Source organism: Camellia sinensis, chromosome 11 (genome assembly GCF_055761805.1).
Source record: "Camellia sinensis isolate YWXY chromosome 11, ASM5576180v1, whole genome shotgun sequence".
Classification (NCBI taxonomy): Eukaryota; Viridiplantae; Streptophyta; class Magnoliopsida; order Ericales; family Theaceae; genus Camellia; species Camellia sinensis.
The window spans coordinates 114,176,509-114,201,490 of NC_138971.1; the positions used below are offsets into that span (position 1 = coordinate 114,176,509).

At 36.0% G+C, this 24,982-nt stretch overlaps 2 protein-coding genes across 2 annotated transcripts; one reads left to right on the forward strand and one right to left on the reverse strand.

Moving 5' to 3' along the window:
* LOC114287817 (uncharacterized) lies at positions 1–24,199 on the reverse strand. The gene is made up of 8 exons (XM_082895298.1): positions 24,100–24,199; positions 22,979–23,086; positions 18,994–19,261; positions 15,614–15,660; positions 15,471–15,523; positions 14,266–14,477; positions 8,458–8,637; positions 1–868 (listed from the first exon to the last, which is right to left on the reverse strand). The coding sequence occupies exons 1-6, from the start codon at positions 24,197–24,199 to the stop codon at positions 14,448–14,450; spliced, it is 606 nt and encodes a 201-aa protein (XP_082751424.1). The 3' UTR covers positions 1–868; positions 8,458–8,637; positions 14,266–14,447.
* Positions 1,829–4,768, forward strand: LOC114287806 (uncharacterized). The gene has a single exon (XM_082894542.1). The coding sequence runs from the start codon at positions 2,260–2,262 to the stop codon at positions 4,417–4,419; it is 2,160 nt and encodes a 719-aa protein (XP_082750668.1). The 5' UTR covers positions 1,829–2,259; the 3' UTR covers positions 4,420–4,768.
* Positions 24,200–24,982: the final 783 nt, after the last annotated feature.

Sequence of the window (24,982 nt, forward strand, 5' to 3'; positions counted from 1 at the left end):
TTTATAGTGCATTTCAAATCTTTGATGAAGAAGAAATATTTATATACACATACATATGCACAGAAGCAATCAAGAGAGGAAGAGAGATGATAGCAGAGAAACATTATTTACAGTTAATTCACTCCTCAGAGTTGTCCAAAACTTTATTGACTGAAAGCCCAAGAAGCAAATCCATGGTGGGTAAGTCAACTTAATCAACCAAAGACACTCTCAAGTAATGCCTCCAACGCTGGCATTTACTTCTGGGTTCTGTTTAGCAGCTTCAATAACTGAGTTCAATGCTGGCTCTTCCAACTTCATCCTGGTAGGACGTTACCAGTGGCTTTTTTGGCATTCAAACCAACATCTGAAAGCTGCAATCTCTTCTTATGTTCTTATCGTTGGTTTTGGAGATACTTGACATTTTCTTTTATTCAGCTACTATCTCCTGCATGGCTGCCCCTAAAGAATCAACTCTCGATTTTAAGTTTGCAAACTCTAAATCAGACCCCATTCCTTCCCTCTTTTCAATGACTCGAAATTCTATTGCATGATCCTTCCGTTCTTCCTTCTTTTTCTGCTCAGCTCCCTCAGAAAACATTTTGAGTAACAAGATCAACAGAGTTATACAACTAATATAATCTGCCAAAAACTATCAGTTTGATTGTTGGAAGCCAAGATGCAAACGAAGGCCTATTTTGGGAATTGGCATTTTTTTTTTATACTCCATGTCTTATCTGTCAATAAGAAAAAATTGTAATTACCAGGAAGAAATTTGTAAAATTTCTAGGAGCTCCTACTCGTTGGGAGCCAGAGAGGATTATTATAGTTTGATTAGCCTCCATCCGCGCCCCTATAATCTGATCTGCTTGTGCTGCATCTCCAAATTCTGATCAGATAAGATTCAACTACATCAACTTTGTTCTTTCTTAGTAATCACCATCCCTGATGAACTGAACTAATTCAAATTGTTTTTCTTTGTAATCAAAATATCCTATGACATTCAAAAGAAGCATAAAAATGAAGCAATTGGGTGTTATTTCATAGGCCAGAGCAGTTCTTTCCTGCTCTTAATTACTCTTCTTCTGAAGAGTGAAATATTCTTTAGTTTGAGTAGAGGAGAATGGACTTTTTGGCTTCTGATTTCCACAAAAAACATGACGAGAACAAAGCATTCTTTAGTTAATATATTAAGATGAAAATTCTATGATCTTATCCTATAGAATTCCCAAACAAAAAAAACAAGATCTACCATCTGACCAGGGGGAGCTCATCTAACTTGCCCCATGTTGATGCTGCCTACTCTTACACGTTTGCTGCAAAATATTAAATTAAACACTAGACTGAGAAAAATTTTGAATGCCAGAAAATTTCTCAAATGGCTCCATAGTCTCAATCTGTTCTAAGAGCTTAAATTATGGTTAAAAAATGTAGACTAACAGGTGTAACTAGTTGGATCCATGGTTTCAAATCCGTAAAAACCTATTTAATTATTCAGTGGTCGAGCAACCATAAGTTATGCGGAGAGCCTCTAAAAAAACTCAACCATACCAAAGTAGATGATGGTTATGTAAATTGAGGCCAAAAATACAAACAAATATTAAAATAGTGAGAAAAAGAAAAACACTTGACACCAAAGAATTACGTGGTTTGGCTGAGCCTACATCCAAGGGCAATCCCACAAGTAACAATTTTCACTATCAAACAAAACTAGCGCTCATAGAGATACAATGGTGTATCTCTCAATGTCGCTCTACTCAAATATGAGTATAAATTTACTCCCAAATTATTGCCCAAAACACGCAGATGAGTTCTCAATTGACTCACTGCTTTGATGATTTAGCAACTCCCCTGAATGGGGTATTTCTGGTAGAGGTTCGGCACTTAGAAGCCAATTGATTTCTGCGTAAAACCAATCTACAACCTTTTCGACGGTAAAGATTTGCGGTACAAAAACTGGCATGTGTTGGCTGCAGAATTTTCACTTTGTCAAATTTATTTGTTTCATTAGGCATGCCTCCTTTATTGACTCTTCACTTTTGTCTTGGAAAGTCAATGGGAGTAGGTTGTTGACTCTGGCCTTGGAGCACAGCCAACAATTATTGACCTGAGGAGGGACCCTATTTGTGTCTTCCATAGCTTCATTTTGTGATCCTCATGTCTTCTCTCATCCCTCCACTCTTATCTTCCTTCATCGTCTCACTCTATCGGTTGATTGCCAGTCCAAATCCTGTGTGCTAACCACATATTCCATCGTGTAGGGATCCAAATCTGAGAAATATGTCAGCTTTTGACAGTGGGAATACAACTACAAAAGGTGTGTATCAATCAGAGGAATTGTGCCGTTGGTTTTCATTTGTTGAGATTCAATCCGCGACCAACAATTTCGATGATGCTTTGGTCATTGGGAAAGGTGGATTCGGTAAGGTGTACAAAGGGTTCATTGACGGTGGAGCTACCACTGTCGCCATTAAGCGGTCGAATGCAGAGTCCAAACAAGGGGCAGCAGAGTTTTGGACTGAGATCAAAATGCTTTCCAAGCTCAGGCACACACATCTTGTGACTCTGACTGGCTACTCTGATGATTGCGAGGAGATGATACTTGTTTATGAATACATGGCCAATGGGACACTCGCCGATCATCTCTACAAAAAGAGTAGGAAAGGAAATGGGAATGATATTTATCATCTTACTTGGGAGGAGAGGCTCAAGATTTGTATTGGTGCTGCCCATGGATTGGACTACCTTCATACGGATGCGGAGAAAGGTGTCATACACAGGGATGTGAAGACCACAAACATACTGTTGGACGAGAATTGGGTAGCTAAGATTTCAGATTTCGGATTGTCTAAAACAGTAAACACAAGCCATACACGAACCCACGTTAGTACAGATGTTAAAGGCACATTCGGTTATTTAGATCCAGCATATTTCTTGACTCATAGACTAACCAAAAAATCAGATGTGTATGCTTTTGGTGTGGTTCTATTTGAAGTTATATGTGCAAGGCCACCAGTGGATACAAGTGTTGAGGAGGAGCAAATGGGTCTAGCCCTATGGGCTCAAAAATGCATAAAAATGGGAACCCTTGACCAGATCGTTGATCCCTCTATAAGAGGACAAATATCACCAAATTGTCTAAAAGTGTTTGCAGAAGTTGCTAACAAATGTTTACATAATTATCCAAAAGGAAGGCCTACAATGAGTGAAGTTATGGGGAGCCTCAAGCAAGGATTGGCATCACAGGGCAATATTCTTATATCTCGAAAAAAGGGAATAATAAGCAATCTGTTTTTGAGTACTACACATGTAGTGGCTAAAGGTATTGATCTTGGGTGGAGGAAGTGGAAGAACTGGGGTCCTAAGAATGGAGTGTCAGGGCAGTTGTGGAGGGATCTGGTTGAAAATGGTGTCATTCAATCATTCCGTCGTTTCTCTCTGACAGAGATTCGAGTAGTCACAAATAATTTTCATGAGCTTTTGGTGATCGGGCAAGCTGCTGACACCAAAGTGTATAGAGGCCATATCAACCGTGGGAATCTTGAGGTGGCAGTTAAAAGATGGAAAGAGGGAACATCAAGAGAGAGTAACTTGGACCAATTTACAGCTGAGATCCAGGTGCACTCCCATCTACGTCACCTTCACATTGTTTCTTTAATTGGATACTACATTGATAAGCATGAACTGATCCTTGTGTATGAGTATATGGCCCATGGGTCTCTCTACAATCACCTCAATGAAACCAACAAGTGTTCACTTAACTGGGAAAAGCGACTTGAGATTTGTATTGGTGTTGCACGAGGATTGCAATACCTCCATACGGGTACGAGGCAACCAATCATTCATTGGAACCTGAATCCCCACTATATTTTGTTGGATGAGAATTGGAATGCGAAAGTACTACACCACACTGTATCAAGTACATGCACCGTGGGATATGAGGATCCAGAATACCTTGTCGATGCACAATTTACTACAAAATCCAATGTGTACTCATTCGGCGTCATCTTACTTGAACTATTGTGTGGTAGGAAGCCAATGATCTATTCAAGGGACGAGGATCAAGTGAATTTAGTTCGTTGGTTCAAAACTAATATCGAAATGGGTACCATTGATCAGATCATTGATCCGTATCTAACCAACAAAATAGCACCGGAATGTTTGAAAGAATATGTCAAGAATGCAGAAAATTGCACATGTGATGAGGGGATTGAGCGTCCATCGATGGATGATGTGTTGGGTAACCTCCGGTATGCACTGCAACTGCAGAAGACTTGGCAGAATAGTAATGACCAGTTCAGTACAGTTGAGTCCCCTGAGGTCATTCCTAGTTCAGATGGTACTGTGATTGTTGAATTAGCCAGAAGAGGAGATATTGATGAAGAGAGTTTTACAAGTATGGGGGATTCTGATTATTTTTCTGGTAATCTAGCACGGTAGCACAACTGTGGTCTTTACAATGTGCAAACATGAGGCCTTTCCAACTGAAACAGCATAATGCTGCCTGTGTTAATCGATTGCTTTCCCATGTATGATGTCCGAATCTTTCCACTTCCTATGTTAAAAAACTAGTTAATACTTGATGTTTAAACCCACCAGATGATCTAGCTCTAGCCTCTAGGGAATTCATTTCAAGTCAATACCAATGCCAAAGGACATTGTTTACATGCTTTTTAGTATCTGCACCTCAGGCATACCAAACTGGATGCATGCTTGAGCAGTTTGCATAACACATATTCTAGAGCAAAACATTCTTTAATCAATGCAGAAGTTGAAAATACAACACCTAGTATAGTAGAGGGAATATTACGTATTTATATATATAATCCCCTATTTCTCCACGAAATACTTGATGTTTCTCAACCATTGAATAATCTCAATTCCAACCTTGTTCATCTTAAATTCATGCAAGAAAGCAAAAAGGTCATCATTTACCAAACCACAAGATTGCAGATCAACACACATTTATACTTGGGAAGAATGAAAAAACAAAGTAAACAATGTCCCAAAAGATCAGAAGTATTCAAACAATGTCCCAAAATCTAAACTTTTATTAGTCAGAGACTAGCTTCCTCTTTTTTGGGGGGTGAATAACTAACTTTCTCATTGCCCTTGTTGGTGTAATATTAGTGTGCAATATCTAGTGTACTATTAGTGTGCAATATCTAGCTGTCCAGCTGTCCCACTAATGATAATATTTCTGCTTTCGGTGTTAGTTAGTTAGTATCCTATGTGTACCACCTTTTCTCTCTATAAATGAGAGTGTTGTAAATCACTGAATAATCAATCAATTGAATACATACAATTTATTCTCTCTGTATTTCTCTCTTTATACATTGAATTTCACATGGTATCAGAGCTATAGGTTAAGCTCTTGGTATTCTTCGCCTTCCGGCGGGCAACAACCTTGCCTTGGCCGCCCGCCGGACCTCAACCAATTTGAGACCTCCATTAACTCCAGCAAGACCTCTCTCACACTTTCTCTCTCTACTTTACAGTGATAACTGCAAAACTTCTCCATATAGCTAATTCTGATTCTCTTCTCGGTAACCAACCCAACACAACAAGTCTCTTGGGTTCAACTATTATGGATTTGGATATACTGAATCTTGATGTGGATAACCAACCCATCTCATTCTCCATGCAAACAAATGTTGGGTCCAACAGGTGGCTGTGAATCAATCAATATGTCATCTCCAATACCAGATCAATCCTCCCGCCGGACCACTACAAGCTCTTGAAATCAAACGTCGACGCTTTGAATCTCATCCAGCTCGGTCTCACTCTCACCGACGCCGCCGGAAACCTCACACACCTCGGCTCCGGCAAGAGCGGCTTCATTTGGGAGTTCAATTTCTGTAACTTCAACGTCGTGCGTGACCCCCACGCACCGGACTCCGTCGAGCTCCTCCACAGCCAGGGCATTGAGCGACTACCTCAAGGCTACTAGTGGGTCCTTTGCTGCAACCGCAGGCACCACCGACACATCTGTAGGCGGTGGATAACAACTGCGAGTCCCCATCGCAACATGAATCTAACGTCGGAGCTCTACCGCCCTCTTCCGGCATCATTGGCAACCTCCCGGCATCGTTGTCGGAGACAGCACCACCATCGTCGTCGATCTCCGTTGATATCGATCTCGAGCTTGGAATTATAGCTGAAAATGAGAAACAGACCGTTTGAAAGAACACACCATACAACACACCCACACCCATACAAAGGGAGATGAAAGACAGCATTTTTTGGAGCTAAACAACACACCCACACACCATACACAACACACCCAGATATACACCATACATTCACACACCGATACAGACAGCACGACACAGACCCACACCATTCACACTTGCATCGAAGCTCTCTCTCTCTCAATCCGGCAAACAGATTTTCTCTCTCTTACTTTACTTTGTTTCCCACGCACCAAAACCTAATCATCCTGCTGGCCATGTATCTTCTTCCACCATTCTGACCAAACACCACTCGGTTCCCCACTACCCCCTTTAATTTTTAATTTATGTTATGTTTTTACTTTTCATCATCAGCATGTTCACACTCTCTTCAACTTTCTTTTCTTTTCTATATATACATACATATTTTTTTTTTATTATAATACCAACCCACATTCAACACCACCTCACTAATTTTTTTGCTCCAAACAACATTGTGCCATTCTTGCCATCCGGCTTGCACAACACCCTTGTTTTCTTCATGTCAAGGCACCCCGCTCACTGTTCTACACACACAAAAAAAAAAAACAAAAACAAAAACAAAAACAAAAAAACAAAAACAAAAACAAACAAAAAAAAACCTTTCTACCATTTTTTTTTCACATCTCCACTATGTGTTGACCCGTTCTGCTCCACTTTATCAATCCCTTTGTTTCAACCTCCAATAAGTTTCTATCTTCAAACCTATTTGAGTTTGAGGGGGGGTATTATACATATATCATGGTGAGCATGGTTATACACCATGCGAACCACCCAAGCCATCCCATGGCGCACTCTCTAAGCCGCCCCCTTAATGTACCACCAAAGTTTTCTACAACGGTCCGGCATGACCCCGTAAACTGTCCCGACATTGATTCCGGTTAGCTTCTACATCGGTCCGGCATGACCCCATAAATTGTCCCGACATTGATTCCGGTTAGCTTCTATATCGGTCCGGCATGACCTCGTAAACTGTCCCGACATTGATTCCGGTTAGCCTCTACATTGGTTCGGCATGACCCCGTAAACTGTCCCGACATTGATTCCAGTTAGCTTCTACATCGGTCCGGCATGACCCCGTAAACTGTCCCGACATTGTCTGCTACAACGGTCTGACACGACCATACAGTGTCTCGTATCCTATTTTATTTTATTTATCAATTTACTTTCCTGTTTTGTTACTCTCTCCAAACTCAAGTTGGTTAGTACCTATCCTCCTTGAGTTTGAGGGGGCTGTTAGTGTAATATTAGTGTGCAATATCTAGTTGTCTAGCTGTCCCACTAATGATAATGTTTCTACTTTTGGTGTTAGTTAGTTAGTATCCTATGTGTACCACCTTTTCTCTCTATAAATGAGAGTGTTGTAAATCACTGAATAATCAATCAATTGAATACATACAATTTATTCTCTCTGTATTTCTCTCTTTATACATTGAATTTCACAGCCCTCAGTCCTCAAATTGGGTTGTCAAAATATTTGAAGTAGAATTGGGTTAAGGAAAAAAAAAATGCGTATTTACTGCAAAGCTTTGTACTAGGATGAACAACACAAAAAATTCAATGAGATGCTGCTGAAATATTTTAACAAGAAATAAATAATCAACTTAGCTTGTCATCAGCCAAAAACTAAATAAGTCAAACTAGAAGGTTCATGGAAAAAGAGACAAAGATATTAACAACTCATCGAAAAGCTAAAACATTACATGTGTTATTTTGATAAGACTTATCAACGCTATCTCAATTTGAGAGAGCGTTTGGGTTTGGTAGGTCCGTTTTGGGATCCACTTCAGTAATCTAAATCGTTCACTTTTTAAGACTCGTTGAATAAAATATTCATGCAAAAGATTAAGATGATTGGATATCAATAATTATATGTTTGAATCACATTTGTATTACAAAAAATAAATGGCTATTCTTAAAATTATTTTTGTAGTTTATTTTTATATAAAAAAAATATAATTCAAACATATAGCTACTTATATGGAATCATCTTTATTTTTTGTAAAAATATTCTACTCAATTAGCCATAAAACGTGAACAATTCAAATAATTAAAATCGGTCTCAAAATAAGTCTACCAAGCCTTACCTTGTTTGGGGACAAAATATTTTAATCAAAAAGTCAAAAAGTCACCATACATTGTCACATTTTTTTACTTTTTGCACATTTTTTTTCATAAAAAGTCAAAAAATTACTAAAATAGTTTATTCCCTAACGAGCCAAACCAATGATATGCTAGATCACGTGAGGAAAAGGAAAGAATGTCATACCTAAAAATTAGGTTCATGTAAGTCTAAGACAAAGAACTCTATCATCACCAGATTTTGAAACTATAACAGACCCATCAAACATTGTAGCCTCGATTTTTATAGTTTCGTTCTCTCCAAATTTGCCCATCAATGAAATCCACTGCTTGCCAAGTCGATCTTCCTCATTGAATGCATTGAATTCTGTAGTGGGCAAGACAATTTTAACACAGAATGTAATACATTAATACACAAAGAATTTGATTTTTATTGAAGTGATTGATTAGAAAGACTAATTGATTATGTTCTGTTTGATTGCTGTGATAGGCAAGAAGTAAACAACTGGCATCCCACTTCAGATTCAGAGGCATTAGGACATCTCCAATGGTGCATTACTTTTTCATCAAATTTGAGTAAACACTCTTTGATATCGCCTGCTCCAATAGAGGGATTTGGTTTTTCATCAAACCACCGGCCAGTCAGTGCAAATTTTTCACAACAATTGAGTTTGCATCATATCACAACAATTCAAGAGCCATTTGACCCTAACTTTCAGAAAACCCTAGACTCTTGTTGATATGTAGGTAGGTCATGGGGATGATGAGGGAAGGAGAGTTCCACGATGATGGTTCACAGGAAAGTGGTGCTTGAGGCTGGTACATGGTTCATGGTCATCAATGGTTGTGGAAGAGGCTGGGGAGAGATAAAAAGAGGAGGTGGTAGCAACTTAGCAAGAAAGTGTGGGTTTGGAAAGAAAGACAATGTTAATTGTATGAGAAAGATTAAGGTCAGTTTGGTTTGGGTGAACAAAGGTTAATGATAGGGGTTGGTGTGCTTTTGACCAGAGGTAATATTAATTTCAGTTAGCTGATAACTTACAGAAGAAAAAATTATATAATAAAAAAAAATAAAATTAAAAAAATCTATAATTGTTAGAATTAGTTAAATCAAACAAAGACCATAAATGTGATTTCAATTCAAATGGGTTTCAATTCAAATGTGTATATCAACAGTGCTCTTGTTGATATGTATGGTAAATGTGATTTTGTCTCATGCGCTCAACAGTTGTTTGATGAAATGCCTCACAGAAATGTAGTCACTTGAAATTCATTGATGTCTGCTTATTTGCATACCCAATACCCTGAAATGGCCATCGAATTGTTTGTAGAGATGTTCTGGTTGGTTGTGTGCAATTAGAAGATGGAGAATTGGGTGTTCAGATGCATTGTTTTTGTTTGAAATCTGGGTTCTGCTTTAACAATGAGGCAGACCCACTTGGAGCTGTGTCACCTATTTTTGTGAGAAGTTTTCAACTAAGCGGGGTGACCTAGTGGACATCCGGTCGGACGTCCAGCCGGTCGTCCGGTGCCCAAAAATAACGATTCTGAATAGTAAAATGCTAAAAAGCCCCAGATGTTCTCAATTTGTTGAAACATTTGTGATATTCTCGATTTGACACGTATTAAGTGAAACCGTTGGAGCAAGAAAATAAGCACATTTTCATCAAATTTGAATTTGGTAATAGATTTGGTACAGGGTTGGAGATGGCCTTAAAATGTAGGAATAGATAAAAGGAATCAAAATTGAGAACAAAAGAAGCTTTGGTTGGTTTCTAGGAAAATGTAGGAAAAGAAAAGACATGAGAATGTGGACCAACTTTTTCACTACTAAAATAATTGGTTATTTTAATTGGCTATTTTAACTTAACCAAAATAATTGTATTTAGAAAGTTAGGGGGGTTTGGGAAGCTAAAAATTAATTTTTTTGACTAATTCACAAAAAGATAAAATAATTAATAAGATAAAATGTCATATTAAACATATAATCATTTTATTTTCTTTCTTACAAATATCACATTAACTAAAAAAAGTCTAACTCTCTTTCCAAACACAAATATTTTAACATATTAAAATAACCAAAAACTAAAATAGATTACTAAAATAGTCAACTTTCCAAACAAGACTTTAGTTGACTTTTTTTTTTTTGTAGTTGATTTGATAATTGTAAGAGAAAAAGTGAAATAATTATGAATCAGATGTGACATTTTATCTTATTAACTATTTTAATTCATTTTATCTTTTAATTAGCTATTTTAACCAAACTCTCTTCCCAAACACCCCCTAAGACAACCTAGTGAAGACTATTTGGGTAGTTTTTCATTTAATTAGAACATAAAATGTTCAAAATTTCATCTTTGTTTCTTCAATTTCTCTTATATTTGGTTTCAGTAAACTGGCCTACCTAATTCTTATTTCAATAAATCAAAATTCTCAGAATCACTGACTTCTTTTCCAATTCCTTCATTTTCTGAGCAACGGGTACATAAGAATCGACATTAATACGTATAGGACAAATTATATTTTCCTTCAACTATAATCGCTTTTCACTTTACTTTTTCAAACTAATAATTGTTACAATGTATTTCTTTTATCTTCTGAAAGTTTTTAATTTAATCCTTATGTCTTTATTATATTAATAAAACTGGAAAAAAATATATATATGTGTAATATGAATATGTCATTTATGATAGATTTTTAAACTGTATTTTTGTTTTAAATACAGGGTGAAACACCAATAAATCGCAATTTGTGAAATTGTGCTCTAGTTAGTCCTGCCTTTTTTTTTTTTTAAACCAAAAGGTCCTAAAACAATTAGATTGACACATTTGTCCTCTTCCATGCACGCTTTTATGTGTTTAATGCGGGCGAATATGGGATTTTGTTGTGGGTGAAATTACATTTGTGGACATAAAGCGCACTATAGCCATTTTTTGGTTTCCCTCTTTTTGATTGAATGTTTGATATGCATATGGAAACATTGCCAAGAAACATTCTCACATTAAAACATTTCCATGTTAGGGGATTGGAACACTAGATGTGATTGAGGGTTTTCTGAAGAGTTGTTCGCACAAATTCCACATTTGTGTTTTCGACTGAAACCCTAATTAGAGGAACCTCTTCGCCAACGGATCACCTTCAACAATAGTTGATCAATCTCTGTCGGTGAGGGTTTGACGTTGTCGTCTCCAGAGACATACATACAGATACAATGGACAGTGTTCGTTGTCGTATACGCTAATTACGCCATTGTCGTAATTTCAAACATCGACAATGAAAGGCGAAGGTATGTAATGTTTGACACTTTAATTGTTGATGTGTTCTACAATTTGTTACCCTTTATTTGTATTCGATTTTAGTTTTGTGATTTGAGTCGTCATTGCATGCCTTAATTGGTTGATGTAATGTGCAATGTGAGATTTGGGATAAATTTAACATTGTGATTTTGATATATGACAATTCCCGCACATCGAATGTGTATGATTAGACATGATGTTTGTATGGTTTTAATGTTATAGTGTTGTGTATTGAATGTTAATAGTCAAAGTTATTTATTAGTTTATGGTGGAAGGGGTATGTTGATATTGTTGTGTGTATTTATAGTCGGAAGAATGCCATATTAGGACGTAGGATATGCATTCTGTTGTTGTGGTAATTTATACGTGTAGGTGTTGTTAACATCATTCATCCAATGCAGGTAACGGGGTTTTGCATCCCGACATTGGTTGTGCATGTTGGTTTTAAAGTGAGATCAACGGGTACGTAGTTATGTTTCCTATGTGTTGTATCAATATGTTCAATGTGGAAATATGTTATGTACTATAAGTGTGTGTCTTGCAGTATGGTATTTCATTTCGTAATGTTTGTGATTTATGTTGGACTCATCGTAATATGCTTAGTGTGTAATGTGGTATGTCGTGATGTTTCCTAGAAAAAGCAAAATTGATTCTCATGATACAAAAAAACAACATCAGCAATTGAAACCCATCAACCGTATATCACTCTACAAAAATCAAACATACAAAAATGGAAATATAAAATGTTACCCTCTCAATCATTACACACAAATGAGCAAAAAAGAATCCCCCAAAATCATAAGGGTAAATGCATAAACTCCACCCATGCCAAATCAAAGAAAAATATTCCTTACCAATTAAATAGGTAATGATAATATTTTTTTAACCACCAAATTAGACTTTAATAATTATTTATTTATATAATTGTCTCTAATGAGATTACATATGAACTGAACTGAAAATTTTTAAAAACTACCTATATGAAATTGATAAAAAGGTAATGATAATTTATAAGATAAAATTAAAATTAACTATTGTGACCAACCTATCTAGAGTCACAACACCCTTAACCAATCTAAGAAGTTCTAAAAAAATAAATAAAACTTAAGAGTTCGTTTGGGAAGTTGGTTGGCTTTTTGGCTTTTTTAATTTTTTGGCTATTTTAATCTGGGGTTAAAAAGTCTCGTTTGGGATAAGTTTTTTTGACTTTTTTGAGAGAAAAAATATAATGATTATGGATTGAATGTGATGTTTTGTTTTATTAGGCTAAAAAGTCAATGCTATCTTTTTGTGGCTAAAATAACCCCCAACCCAACCCAACCCAACTTGCCGAGCGAAGGCAAAGAATCAACATAATCACAACCTCAATTAATTAAGGCATTTGCAACACAATTTACTTTAAAGGTAGCAATGAATAACCAAAAGACTGTTTGATTGGGGGATATAAAGATTGGGATTGGATATTATATCCGGTGGGGTCCATATATCCCATGTTTGCAATTTTTTTTTGAAGGGGATATAATATCCGGTGGGATTGTATATCCCCCAAAAGTGGAGGATATACAATACCACACCCCCCCCCATTATATCATATCCCCTTGGTGGGGATATGATGTAAAAAGTCCAATTTACCCTTTTTTCTATCTAACATAATATAATTTAATATATTTTTTTGAATTTAATATAATATAATTATTGAATTTAATTTAATATTATTGAATTTAATATAATATAAATATTATTGAATTTAATATAATATAATATTATTGAATTTAATTTAATATAATATAATTTAATATAAATTTTTGAATTTAATATAATATAATATTATTTAATTTAATATAATATAATTATTGAATTTAATTTAATATAAATATTATTGAATTTAATTTACTTTAATATAATATTATTTAATTTAATACAAATTTTGAATATAATATAATATAATATAATTTAATTTAATTTAAGTTAATATAATATTATTGAATTGAATTTAATATAATATAATTTAATATAAAATTTTGAATTTAATATAATATAATTATTGAATTTAATTTAATATAAATATTATTGAATTTAATTTAATATAAATATTATTGAATTTAATATAATATAATTATTGAATTTAATTTAATATAAATATTATTGAATTTAATTTAATTTAATATAATATTATTTAATTTAATACAAATTTTGAATATAATATAATATTATTTAATTTAATTTAATTTAATATAATATTATTTAATTTAATTTAATATAAATTTTGAATTTAATATAATATAATATTATTTAATTTAATTTAATTTAATATAATATAATATTATGAGGGCAATCTTGGAAATTACTTGTTATATCCCACAATATATTTTGTAAAACAAACATGCATAACATATATCCAATCTTATATATCAAGTCAACAAACATGACTTGGGGGATATACTATCCAATATTTATATCCTATTCATTATATATCCTGACTAAATCCCACATCATATTATATCCTCCATTTTATATCCAACGAAACAAACGGGGCCCTAATGGCCAGCTTTGTTTTGAGAAGTGAGTTGATTTTTTTATTTTTTACCTTTTTTGACTATTTTAGTTTGGATTAAAAAGTCTTGTTCGGGTTAAGCTTTTTAATTTTTTGATATTTCTGAGAGTAAAAATGAAATAATTATGATTTTGAAAGGTGCAACCTCTTCTTATGTTCTTCCTCATTGTCTGTTTTGGTGACACTTGGCATTTTCTTCAGTTCATATTCGATCTCCTGCATGGCCACCCCTAATGCATCAACTCTTGATTTTAAGTTTGAAAATTCTGAATCGGACCCCATTACTTCCCTCTTCTCTATGACTCGAAATTCGATTACATGATGCTTTCATTCTTCCTTCTTTTTCAGCTCAGCTACCTGAGAAAACATTTTGAGTAGATCAATAGAGATATGCTGCTAATATTTTAATAATCTGCCAAAAACTATCAACCTGTGGAGTCACAGAAAGCAGCAAAAATTCGGTTTAGCAGTTTGATTGTTGGAAGCTAAGATGCAAAGTAAGCATTACTTTAAGATCGAGGAACACATCTTGTAAAATGTGTGAATATAGTGTTTAGTAGACTCACCAAAATAAATGCATCCAAGAGTCACTGATATGATCTCAGATAGTTAAAAATTTCTGCTGTGAAATATATGCAGATGAGAAATTTTATATTTTACCAATAAATATCTGTCTAGGGTTTTTGGGAAACCTTGAAATAACAAGTAAAAACTGGGATGATCAATAACAATTACTAGGAAAAAACCCATCGTTTACAAGAAGAGAAAGAAGCTTCTTCTTTTTTTGGTTTAGATTCAATCATATTAGAGCAAAATCATGTCCAAGCCTATAATTCTTATCATTTTCCATTCTCTGGCATCCTTATTGAGTAGATGGGCAGTAGGATCAATGTGTTGCCTCCTATTTTTCATTTTTTTCTTTTTTTTTAATAATCTAATTTAAGTGAATCAATTTTCTTCTGCATTGTGAGGAATTCCACATACTTTGGCAGTTGCACCCTATGAACGCCCAAAATCCAATACCCCACCCCAATACTCTGAACAAGACATGAGTACTAGTTCCTAGTTACATCATTCATGAATAACAAAGATATCACCAAAGGTCCAGTGATGTATCCTATTCACAGTAGCAATGCAGAAAAAGAAAATGAAAATGAAAAGGTCCATTTTAACACTCATATATGCAACATCAAACAGTTGGTCTCCATGGCAGCTTTGCATCAGCAATACTTGTATCATCCAAGAAGAAAGATTGCTAAAAATGAAGAGTGGGTATGTGGGGACCAATAAATAACATAAATTATGGTGTAAGATAAGGAACATATTTACCAGAAATGATTAAAATATTACCGCCTTCATTCTTTTGAATTCATAGCTGGCATATTTACCCATTACATATATAGCTGTTAAAGGAAAAAAGCATTTGGGTTAGAACTGCTAAATGACAAGTGCAAATCTAATTAATATGCAATCGGAAGTGGGAACAAGAATACCTAATGAAGATATGCAGGTTAAGAAAAGTTGTACCACTGGGAAAGTCCTGGACATAAGTAAATGTCACAGAATTTATAATAATCCATAAACAAACATAATTATTGCAGAGAGAGGTAAACTCAGACATTTGTCCGATCAAAAAAAAAAAAAAAAAAAAAAAAAAGAGGTAAAAGAAAGAAATTGAGATTTATCAAATCAAAGAGAGTCTTCAAGAAAAAATTGGTCTGGACGAATTTAACAATGAATCAATCTGTTCATTGTATTAGACAAATCAGTGATCATTAGGATGTAATAGCCCCAACAATAGTGTAAACATCAATCACTGATCAATATTTATAGCACAAATGGAAATCTAAAACTAATTCTTCATTGTCTAGAAATCATTCTGAATGCCCCCAATGAACACAAAACATGTCAGATATGACACTATAACAAAGTTTCATAGTAGTTTTACTAAGGAACTTCCCTAAGCATTCTGAGAGGGGATTTGAAATAAAAATATCATATCAAACTTCTTTCTTGAAGGCACAACATAAATTTAGAAAAGTGAAAAATTAAACAAAAGCAAACATGTTCTTGGTAATGAAGACCTGATGTGGTCACCTCCTATACAACAAAGAAAACACACATCCTGAAGAATAATAATATTAAGAAGAAGAAGAAGAAGAAGAAGAAGAAGAAGAATACTTATCAAAATAAATAAACAAAAACAAAATAACCTAAAAGGAAAAAAGAAAAGGAAAAAAAGAAAAAAAGAAAAAAAGAAAAAAAGAAAGAAGTAAAGAAACCTCTCTGTCCTGTAGCCAATGCTTTATTATAATTCTTCACTGAATCATAATTTTTACAGAGAATGTTTTCTTTTGTCACTATGTTGTGTAGTTTAATTGATTCTATAATTAATTTCTTCTTTTAGGAATGCTCAAACCTAAAATAAAAAAACTCCAAGAATGAGGGATTAATAGGTATAAATTTATATTATTTTGATTTTATAATAGGATCCCAATTTATTTCTTTAAAACAATCATGTGTTTGATTTGTGTCTAAGCGATGGACATGCGTATTCCCCAAGTGTTTAAACCATGTCTAGTTCTGAAAGATTTAAAAAAAAAAAAACATAAACAAGTGCCAATGTCCGACACATGTCTGCCTTTTGAGCTTATCTTCTTCCTAAATGAGAAACTATTGCATCATTTCTCAATTCCTCGACTCTCATTCTTCAAGCCTTCCGAAAGTTTTGGTCTTTGTTGCAGTCACCACTGTATTAGGCACTGCTTCTAAATCCTCACTTGGAACTACCTCTAGCTTCTCAGTATATCAGTCTTGATTAGCAGTCATGCTAAGATTAAAACTGATTAAAAAAAGAATTCATCTTCCGCCTTACATTAAAAGTATATTTCAATGAACAATCAATTACATAGATAAGATTAAACAAGAATTCTCTATTCTAGTAATTGGCAAGCACCCAATAAAAATTTCAAATTGGTTAGGCTGAAGGGGCCTGAAAATTTTGAAAAATGAAGAAAGAGAATGAAATTCTAAAAGAAGTGGGTGCAAACTACTGAATATCAACTAGGTGCGGCTTCTCTCAACATCAGATCTCAATTTTAAATCTAAACTTGAGAGAACTTGAGGAGTTCGTAGAGCGCACCATGGGTCTCTTTTTGATAATCCGAACTGTTCATTCTGTAGGGCCCTCTGTATATATCATCAATGGAAACAATAAAGTTGATATCGTAACATTTTTATTTCATTGCGTTCATTTTTAAAAAAATGGATGACAAGAATGTTTTGAAAATAGACTATCCATATTTTTAGAGACACTATAAAAAAAATGCCACAATTATCAGATCAATGCTATTTTTTTTTCATGATGATATACACGACAGCTCTACAAAATGAACAGTTCACATCATCGAAACGGGACCAACCCTATTAGGTGGTGTTTTGGAAAGTTGGTAAAAAGTTAGCTTTTTGACTTTTTTATGACTTTTTGGCTTTTTTGTATTAAAAAAGTAGAGGGTGACATGACCTAAAAAAGCCAAAAAGCCAAAAATATAGCTTTTTACTATGTTGCCTAAACGCCCCTAGCTACCTGATAGCTATTCTTAGCAATAGATTAGCATCATCCAACTCTATGGAGGTATTTGATTGGAAGGATTAGGGTATAGGATTGGATTGAAATCCATTCGAAGACCCTTATCCGGGGTTTGTTTTTTTTAGTCCGCCGGACATGGAGTCCATCCCCCATATGTGGGATTACATTGCCGCGGGGAGGGGGGCCCGGGGGGGGGGGGGGGGGGGGGTTCATGGGATAACAATCCCATGGGATTAAACCGTAAAAAGTGTATTTTTCCCTCATCATATATCATTTGCTTCCTCTGTTGTTGGTAGGTACAAGGTCCGTATTTTTGTTTTTTTTTTTTTTTTTTTTTGAGCCTTGAAAAAACATAGCTGGTTATAGATGTTGCTGCTGCTGGTTGTTTGTAGTGTTATGCTGCTGCTGGTTTTTTTTTTTTTTTTTTTTTGAGCCTTGAAACATAGCTGGTATGTTGCTTTTAATCTGTGGGTGTAAAGGCTTTTTGTTGAAATCTCTTCAACTTTTGTTTTTTATTCTTTTGGTTTTTGGGTGTGTGTTCTTTACTCTTTTTCTTTGTTGATGCATTTATGCTTTGCTTATTCTACGCATTAATAAAGTTATTTTTTTACAGATCAAAAAAAAAAAATTTGTGTTGGATAAAAATTAGAAGTGAAATGGTCTTATTTTATATTAACATTAGAAGCGAAATGGTCTTATTTTATATTGAAAGACAGTGACCATTAAAAAGTGTAACTATTGGGAAAATGTTTGTTTGAAACATTGAAAAAATTAAACAATTAATTGTAGTCCACTAATCAATTATAAATAAAGATTAAATTTAAAGACAAATTTAATATTGCTATTATTTAGTAAACAATTAAAAATAATAAAATAGCCTTTTAATCATTTATCCTTATCCAGTCTATCCAACCAAACATTGGATTCACTAAAAATAGTCGATTTTAGACATTTAATACGGGATACACATCCAATCCAACCAAATAATCCGGAAACTCCGATGGATTCTAACCCCCTTATCCAGTCCGTCTAATCAAACATCCCTATGATCTTCCGATAGAGTGGCATTTGATCAGAGCATCATCTAATTCTGTGACATTCAATATATACTGGGAAAGCAAGCAACAACATCCTAGTTCAAAATTAATGATGATTGTATACGAATGAACCAATCCACCATTTCTCTCACAATCAATTTAACAAACATTAAAACACCCAAAAAAAAGAAAAAAAAAATGATCCACAAAAGTATATGGAAGATGGAAAGAGAGAAAATTGGAGTACCAAAACTTGCTGATATGAGGAGGGTTGGAGAAGGGAACCCTAGAGGCAGTGAGAAAGTAAAGCTTCTCAAGCCGACGATGACGACATGGATTGTCGTCTCTTGCAGTCAATGCCCACCCACAATGCAATGGATATGCTCTGTTGCCATTGCAAAGAAGCCTCCCGTGGAGAATACGGGACAAGGATAGAGAGACCCTAGTCTTCAAGAAATGGTCCACTGCATCACCAATATTTTCTCCCTCAATTGTGTTTGTCTCATTTTGTTCACCTTATAATTAGACAATTTATAACAAAATGATATAATTCTATATTTTGTAGCAATAATTAATCAAGCATTGATAAATCTTCTTTTTAAGTGTTTTATTCCATTTAACTCATATTCTTTTTGAGTATTCAATTAAGTCTTATTTAATATAATATGACTAAATCATCATTTTAAATTTTGTGTACATATTTCTATTTTGAAACTAATACATAGTAATAGTTTCTCATTTTGTGGAGAAAATCACTCCCTCATTTTAAAGAGAAAATCTTTTTCTTATTCTAGGAAGAAAATCTCTCCTCCATTCCATGGAGAAAATATCAAATTATGAATTTTGAATCTTTTTATAATTTAAAAATTTTAAAAATAACGCAAAAAAAAATCTGAATAAAAGTCAAAATACGATGTGAATGTTCACAGTAAACAACAAATATATAACTAACTTTTAAAAAAACAAAACACATACTAAAGTACAATATGAATGTACACAATAAAAAACAAACATACAATTAACCTTCGAAAAAATAAATTCATATCAAAATACAATATGAATGTTCATCATTTATAATTAACATACAACTAATCTTAAAAAAAATAACTCACACCAATGTAAACATTTACATTGCAACGTGAGAACATAAAACAAAATAAAAAAAAAATGAAAATTGAATATTTCAATTGTTCAATGGTAACAAAAATGATTGTTCAACTAACAAGTATAGTAACAAAAACAACAAACATACAATTAACTTTCAAAAAAATAAAACTTATACCAAAAATATAATGTGAATGTCACAATTTACAATTAATATACTAGTTTTTTAAAAAATAAACTCATACAAATGCGAACATTCACACTGCAACGTAAAAACATAAAATAAAATTGAAAAAAGTGAAAATCGACTATTTCGATTGTTTAATGGTAACAAAAATGATTGTTCAACCAACAAGTATAGTAAAAATAATAATAAAATACAACTAACTTTCGAAAAAACTTCAAAAAAAAAAATAATATACCAAAATACAATATGAATGTTCACAATTTACAATTAACATATAGCAAATCTTAGAAAAATTAAATTCATACCAATGTGAACATTCACACTGCAACATGAAACAAAATTGAAAGGAAAAAAAAAAAGACTATTTCAATTGTTTAATAGTAACAAAAAAAATTGTTCAAACAACAAGTATGGTAACAAATAACCAATGATATGTGAATATTTAAATCCTACAAATATATAATTATGTCCATAGCTATATTTAGGGGTGTACACGGTCCGGATTGGTTCGGTTCTAAGAAAATTCAAGAACCGAACCAATCCTAACGGTTCTGTGATTTTGAGAACCAGACCAGACCGTTACACTTGTAAAACCGGACCAGAACCAAACCGAAAAAACGGTTCGGTTTCGGTTTGGTTTACGGTTCCAAAAATTTCTATTTACAAGAATAATTTATTAATATTAGCAAAATAATTATTCAAACTAATTACATTTAACTCATGATAAAAACTAATAATATTAAGGCATTACTTAATATTACATATATATACAATCCTAATATCATTAAAATTATAAAAAATCAATTAATAAAAATAAAACTTGATATTATATATATATATTTCATTTTATTTTTTTAAATTCGGTTCGGTTCGGTTCGAACCGCGGTTTTTTCATAAAATCCATTAACCGAACCGTTTTTACGGTTCTTATATTTCTTAATCCGTAACCGAACCAATTCTTAATAGAACCGAACCAAACCGTATAATTCGGTCTGGTTCGGTCCGGATTACCGGTTTGAACGGATTTTTGAACAGCCCTAGCTATATTCCAACACTTATTTTTTAAACTTTCAAACAATGTGAAATGTGAACATTTACACTAATTGACAAAAAAAAAAATAATGGCAGTAATAGAATTAGAAATCTAAAAAAAACTTGATCTCTAAGAAAAAAAAAAACCCACATTATCATATTTATCATTATCACTATCATTAACAATCTATGCAATTTCACTATTCCATCAATCCAAACCCATATTTGATGAATATGTTTGTAGCAAAATTAACTGGACATAAACAGAGTTTTGACTTACAACAATGGAGAAACATAAAGTTTCACCGCAACCATGAAGGAACATAAAATTAGTTGAGAGGGTAATTTATATATAAATTGGACCGAGCTAGGTAATGGGTCGTTCATTGGGCCACGGAAAGAAGGGCTGGATAAAACAGAGCTTGGAGTTAGCCCGGTCCGGAGAACGCCTTATTATTATCCCGGTCCAAAAGAGCCTTGAAGTTATTTCGGTCTAAAGAAGCGTGGCGATTAGCCCGGTTACCATACTTAGAGTTAGCCCGGTCATGGCATATTATGGATAGCTCGGTCAGAACCTAGCTATTTGTTAGCTCGGTCAGGACCTTGATGTTTTGTTATCTCGGTCTAATCACGCCAGGGTTTGTGAAGGAGGAACCGGGGTAAGAGCAGTGAAAGGAAGAACCAAACTAGCTATAGTTCAGTCTACTCTGCGGCTCAGCACAGCCATGCTTACCTCGGTCATATTGGAGTCCGACCATGGTAAAACCATCTCACTTGGTTCAAGTAGTGAGGAGGGTGTTGAAGGATAAGCATTATCTTTCAGGAATGTGATTCCTATCAGGACTCTACATGGAGGAGTAAAAGTCTTACTAGGATTGTGTCACACGGAACTTATAAAAGCGCATAACATCATCTATGGAAAGGTAACACAACTTTGATTCCCGAACACACAGAGCTTTTTGTCTATTTGTCTATTTTACTAACTTAGGCATCGGAGAGGTATCCGACACACACCCGCCGGCTAGCTCATGTTTGTGTTTTCAGGGAGTAAAGCGACGAGGTACGGAGGAGCGCAGACTTGATCAACAGGATTATATGATAAGGTTTATTTCTTTCCCGTACGATTGGCGCCGTCTGTGGGAAACATCAGACTAGAACAAAACCTCTTGATCAAGCTTTTCCTCTTTATAAGCAATGGCGCACAACGAAGATTTTCCGCAGTCCAACATCGACGGACAAACACCAGAGGGGGGTGCGAGGCGCGAAGGCCTACCTTCTATCCCTCCTATGGCGGACTTGGAGCCACAGCGACAGAATCCCAAGAGGGATGCAAGGGGGAGGAGGAGGACGAACAGCCCCCGTCACTCTCGTTCACAAAGTCTTGACAGACAAAGGCGGAGGATTGATCCTCAAGTTCTGGAGGACCACGTGAAAGAGCAAGATGAATTGATAAGGAAGATGGCGGCGGACATGGAGGCCATGAAGCGCCAGATCAAGGGAAAAGGGGTGGCGATAGGAGAGGGGCGCAAAGGCAATGCGCCTCCTCGCCACTCAGAAGATCGTAGTAGGCATACCACGACATCGCAAGCAGAGAGTAGAAGCCTCAGGACGAGCGACACTCAATCAAGGACTTCCAGAACTCGTTACTCCAGGTCTGAGAGAACGAGATCACTAAGGTCTTACACAGAAGGAAGTACCTATTGACCCTCACACACGCACCATACATCATCCAGGCAAACAGAGTTGTCTAGATCGTCCGACTTACGGACTGTGCTTGAAGAAAGGGCGCGACAGAAGGAGGATGCTAGGATGCGCAATCCACACAGAGTTTCAGCCCTTCAGCAGTTGACCCCTCGGACGCATGGAAGTGTCGAGGTTGGGATGCCAATACCGCACCTTGCCTACGAACCAACAGATAAAGCGTTGGCAAGACTCCATTGCTCGCTGTTCGTTCCAGTAGTGAGGAGGGTGTTGAAGGATTGTGTCACACGGAACTTATAAAAGCGCATAACATCACCTATGGAAAGGTAACACAACTTTGATTCCCGAACACACAAAGCTTTTTGTCTATTTGTCTATTTTGCTAACTTAGGCATCGGAGAGGTATCCGACACACACCCGCCGGCTAGCTCATGTTTGTGTTTTCAGGGAGTAAAGCGACGAGGTACGAAGGAGCGCAGACTTGATCAACAGGATTATATGAGAAGGTTTATTTCTTTCCCGTACGATTGGCGCCGTCTGTGGGAAACATCAGACTAGAACAAAACCTCTTGATCAAGCTTTTCCTCTTTATAAGCAATGGCGCACAACGAAGATTTTCCGCAGTCCACCATCGACGGACAAACACCAGAGGGGGGTGCGAGGCGCAAAGGCCTACCTTCTATCCCTCCTATGGCGGACTTGGAGCCACAGCGACAGAATCCCAAGAGGGATGCAAGGGGGAGGAGGAGGACGAACAGCCCCCGTCACTCTCGTTCACAAAGTCTTGACAGACAAAGGCGGAGGATTGATCCTCAAGTTCTGGAGGACCGCATGAAGGAGCAAGATGAATTGATAAGGAAGATGGCAGCGGACATGGAGGCCATGAAGCGCCAGATCAAGGGAAAATGAGTGGCGATAGGAGAGGGGTGCAAAGGCAATGCGCCTCCTCGCCACTCAGAAGATCGTAGTAGGCATACCACGACATCGCAAGCAGAGAGTAGAAGCCTCAGGACGAGCGACACTCAATCAAGGACTTCTAGAACTCGTTACTCCAGGTCTGAGAGAACGAGATCACTAAGGTCTTACACAGAAGGAAGTACCTATCGACCCTCACACACGCACCATACATCATCCAGGCAAACAGAGTTGTCTAGATCGTCCGACTTACGGACTGTGCTTGAAGAAAGGGCCCGACAGAAGGAGGATGCTAGGATGTGCAATCCACACAGAGTTTCAGCCCTTCAGCAGTTTCAGCCCTTCAGCAGTTGACCCCTCGGACGCATGGAAGTGTCGAGGTTGGGATGCCAATACCGCACCTTGCCTACGAACCAACAGATAAAGCGTTGGCAAGACTCCATTGCTCGTCGTTCGTTCCAGTAGTGAGGAGGGTGTTGAAGGATTGTGTCACACGGAAATTATAAAAGCGCATAACATCACCTATGGAAAGGTAACACAATTTTGATTCCCGAACACACAGAGCTTTTTGTCTATTTGTCTATTTTGCTAACTTAGGCATCGGAGAGGTATCCGACGCACACTCGCCGGCTAGCTCATGTTTGTGTTTTCAGGGAGTAAAGCGACGAGGTACGGAGGAGCGCAGACTTGATCAACAGGATTATATGAGAAGGTTTATTTCTTTCCCGTACGATTGGCGCCGTCTGTGGGAAACATCAGACTAGAGCAAAACCTCTTGATCAAGCTTTTCCTCTTTATAAGCAATGGCGCACAACGAAGATTTTCCGCAGTCCACCATCGACGGACAAACACCAGAGGGGGGTGCGAGGCGCGAAGGCCTACCTTCTATCCCTCCTATGGCGGACTTGGAGCCACAACGACAGAATCCCAAGAGGGATGCAAGGGGGAGGAGGAGGACGAACAACCCCCGTCACTCTCGTTCACAAAGTCTTGACAGACAAAGGCGGAGGATTGATCCTCAAGTTCTGGAGGACCGCGTGAAGGAGCAAGATGAATTGATAAGGAAGATGACGGTGGACATGGAGGCCATGAAGCGCCAGATCAAGGGAAAAGGGGTGGCGATAGGAGAGGGGCGCAAAGGCAATGCGCCTCCTCGCCACTCAGAAGATCGTAGTAGGCATACCACGACATCGCAAGCAGAGAGTAGAAGCCTCATAACGAGCGACACTCAATCAAGGACTTCCAGAACTCGTTACTCCAGGTCTGAGAGAACAAGATCACTAAGGTCTTACACAGA

Bases quoted from the DNA above. Each gene is read 5' to 3' on its own strand.
- LOC114287806 (XM_082894542.1), top strand. From the start codon at position 2,260: ATGTCAGCTTTTGACAGTGGGAATACAACTACAAAAGGTGTGTATCAA.
- LOC114287817 (XM_082895298.1), bottom strand. From the start codon at position 24,199: ATGCGCTTTTATAATTTCCGTGTGACACAATCCTTCAACACCCTCCTC. The intron at 15,661-18,993 runs GTACTCCAATTT...ACTTATGTCCAG, and splicing joins CCTCATATCAGCAAGTTTTG to GACTTTCCCAGTGGTACAAC. The intron at 14,478-15,470 runs GTAATATTTTAA...ATGTTTTCTCAG, and splicing joins AATTCAAAAGAATGAAGGCG to GTAGCTGAGCTGAAAAAGAA.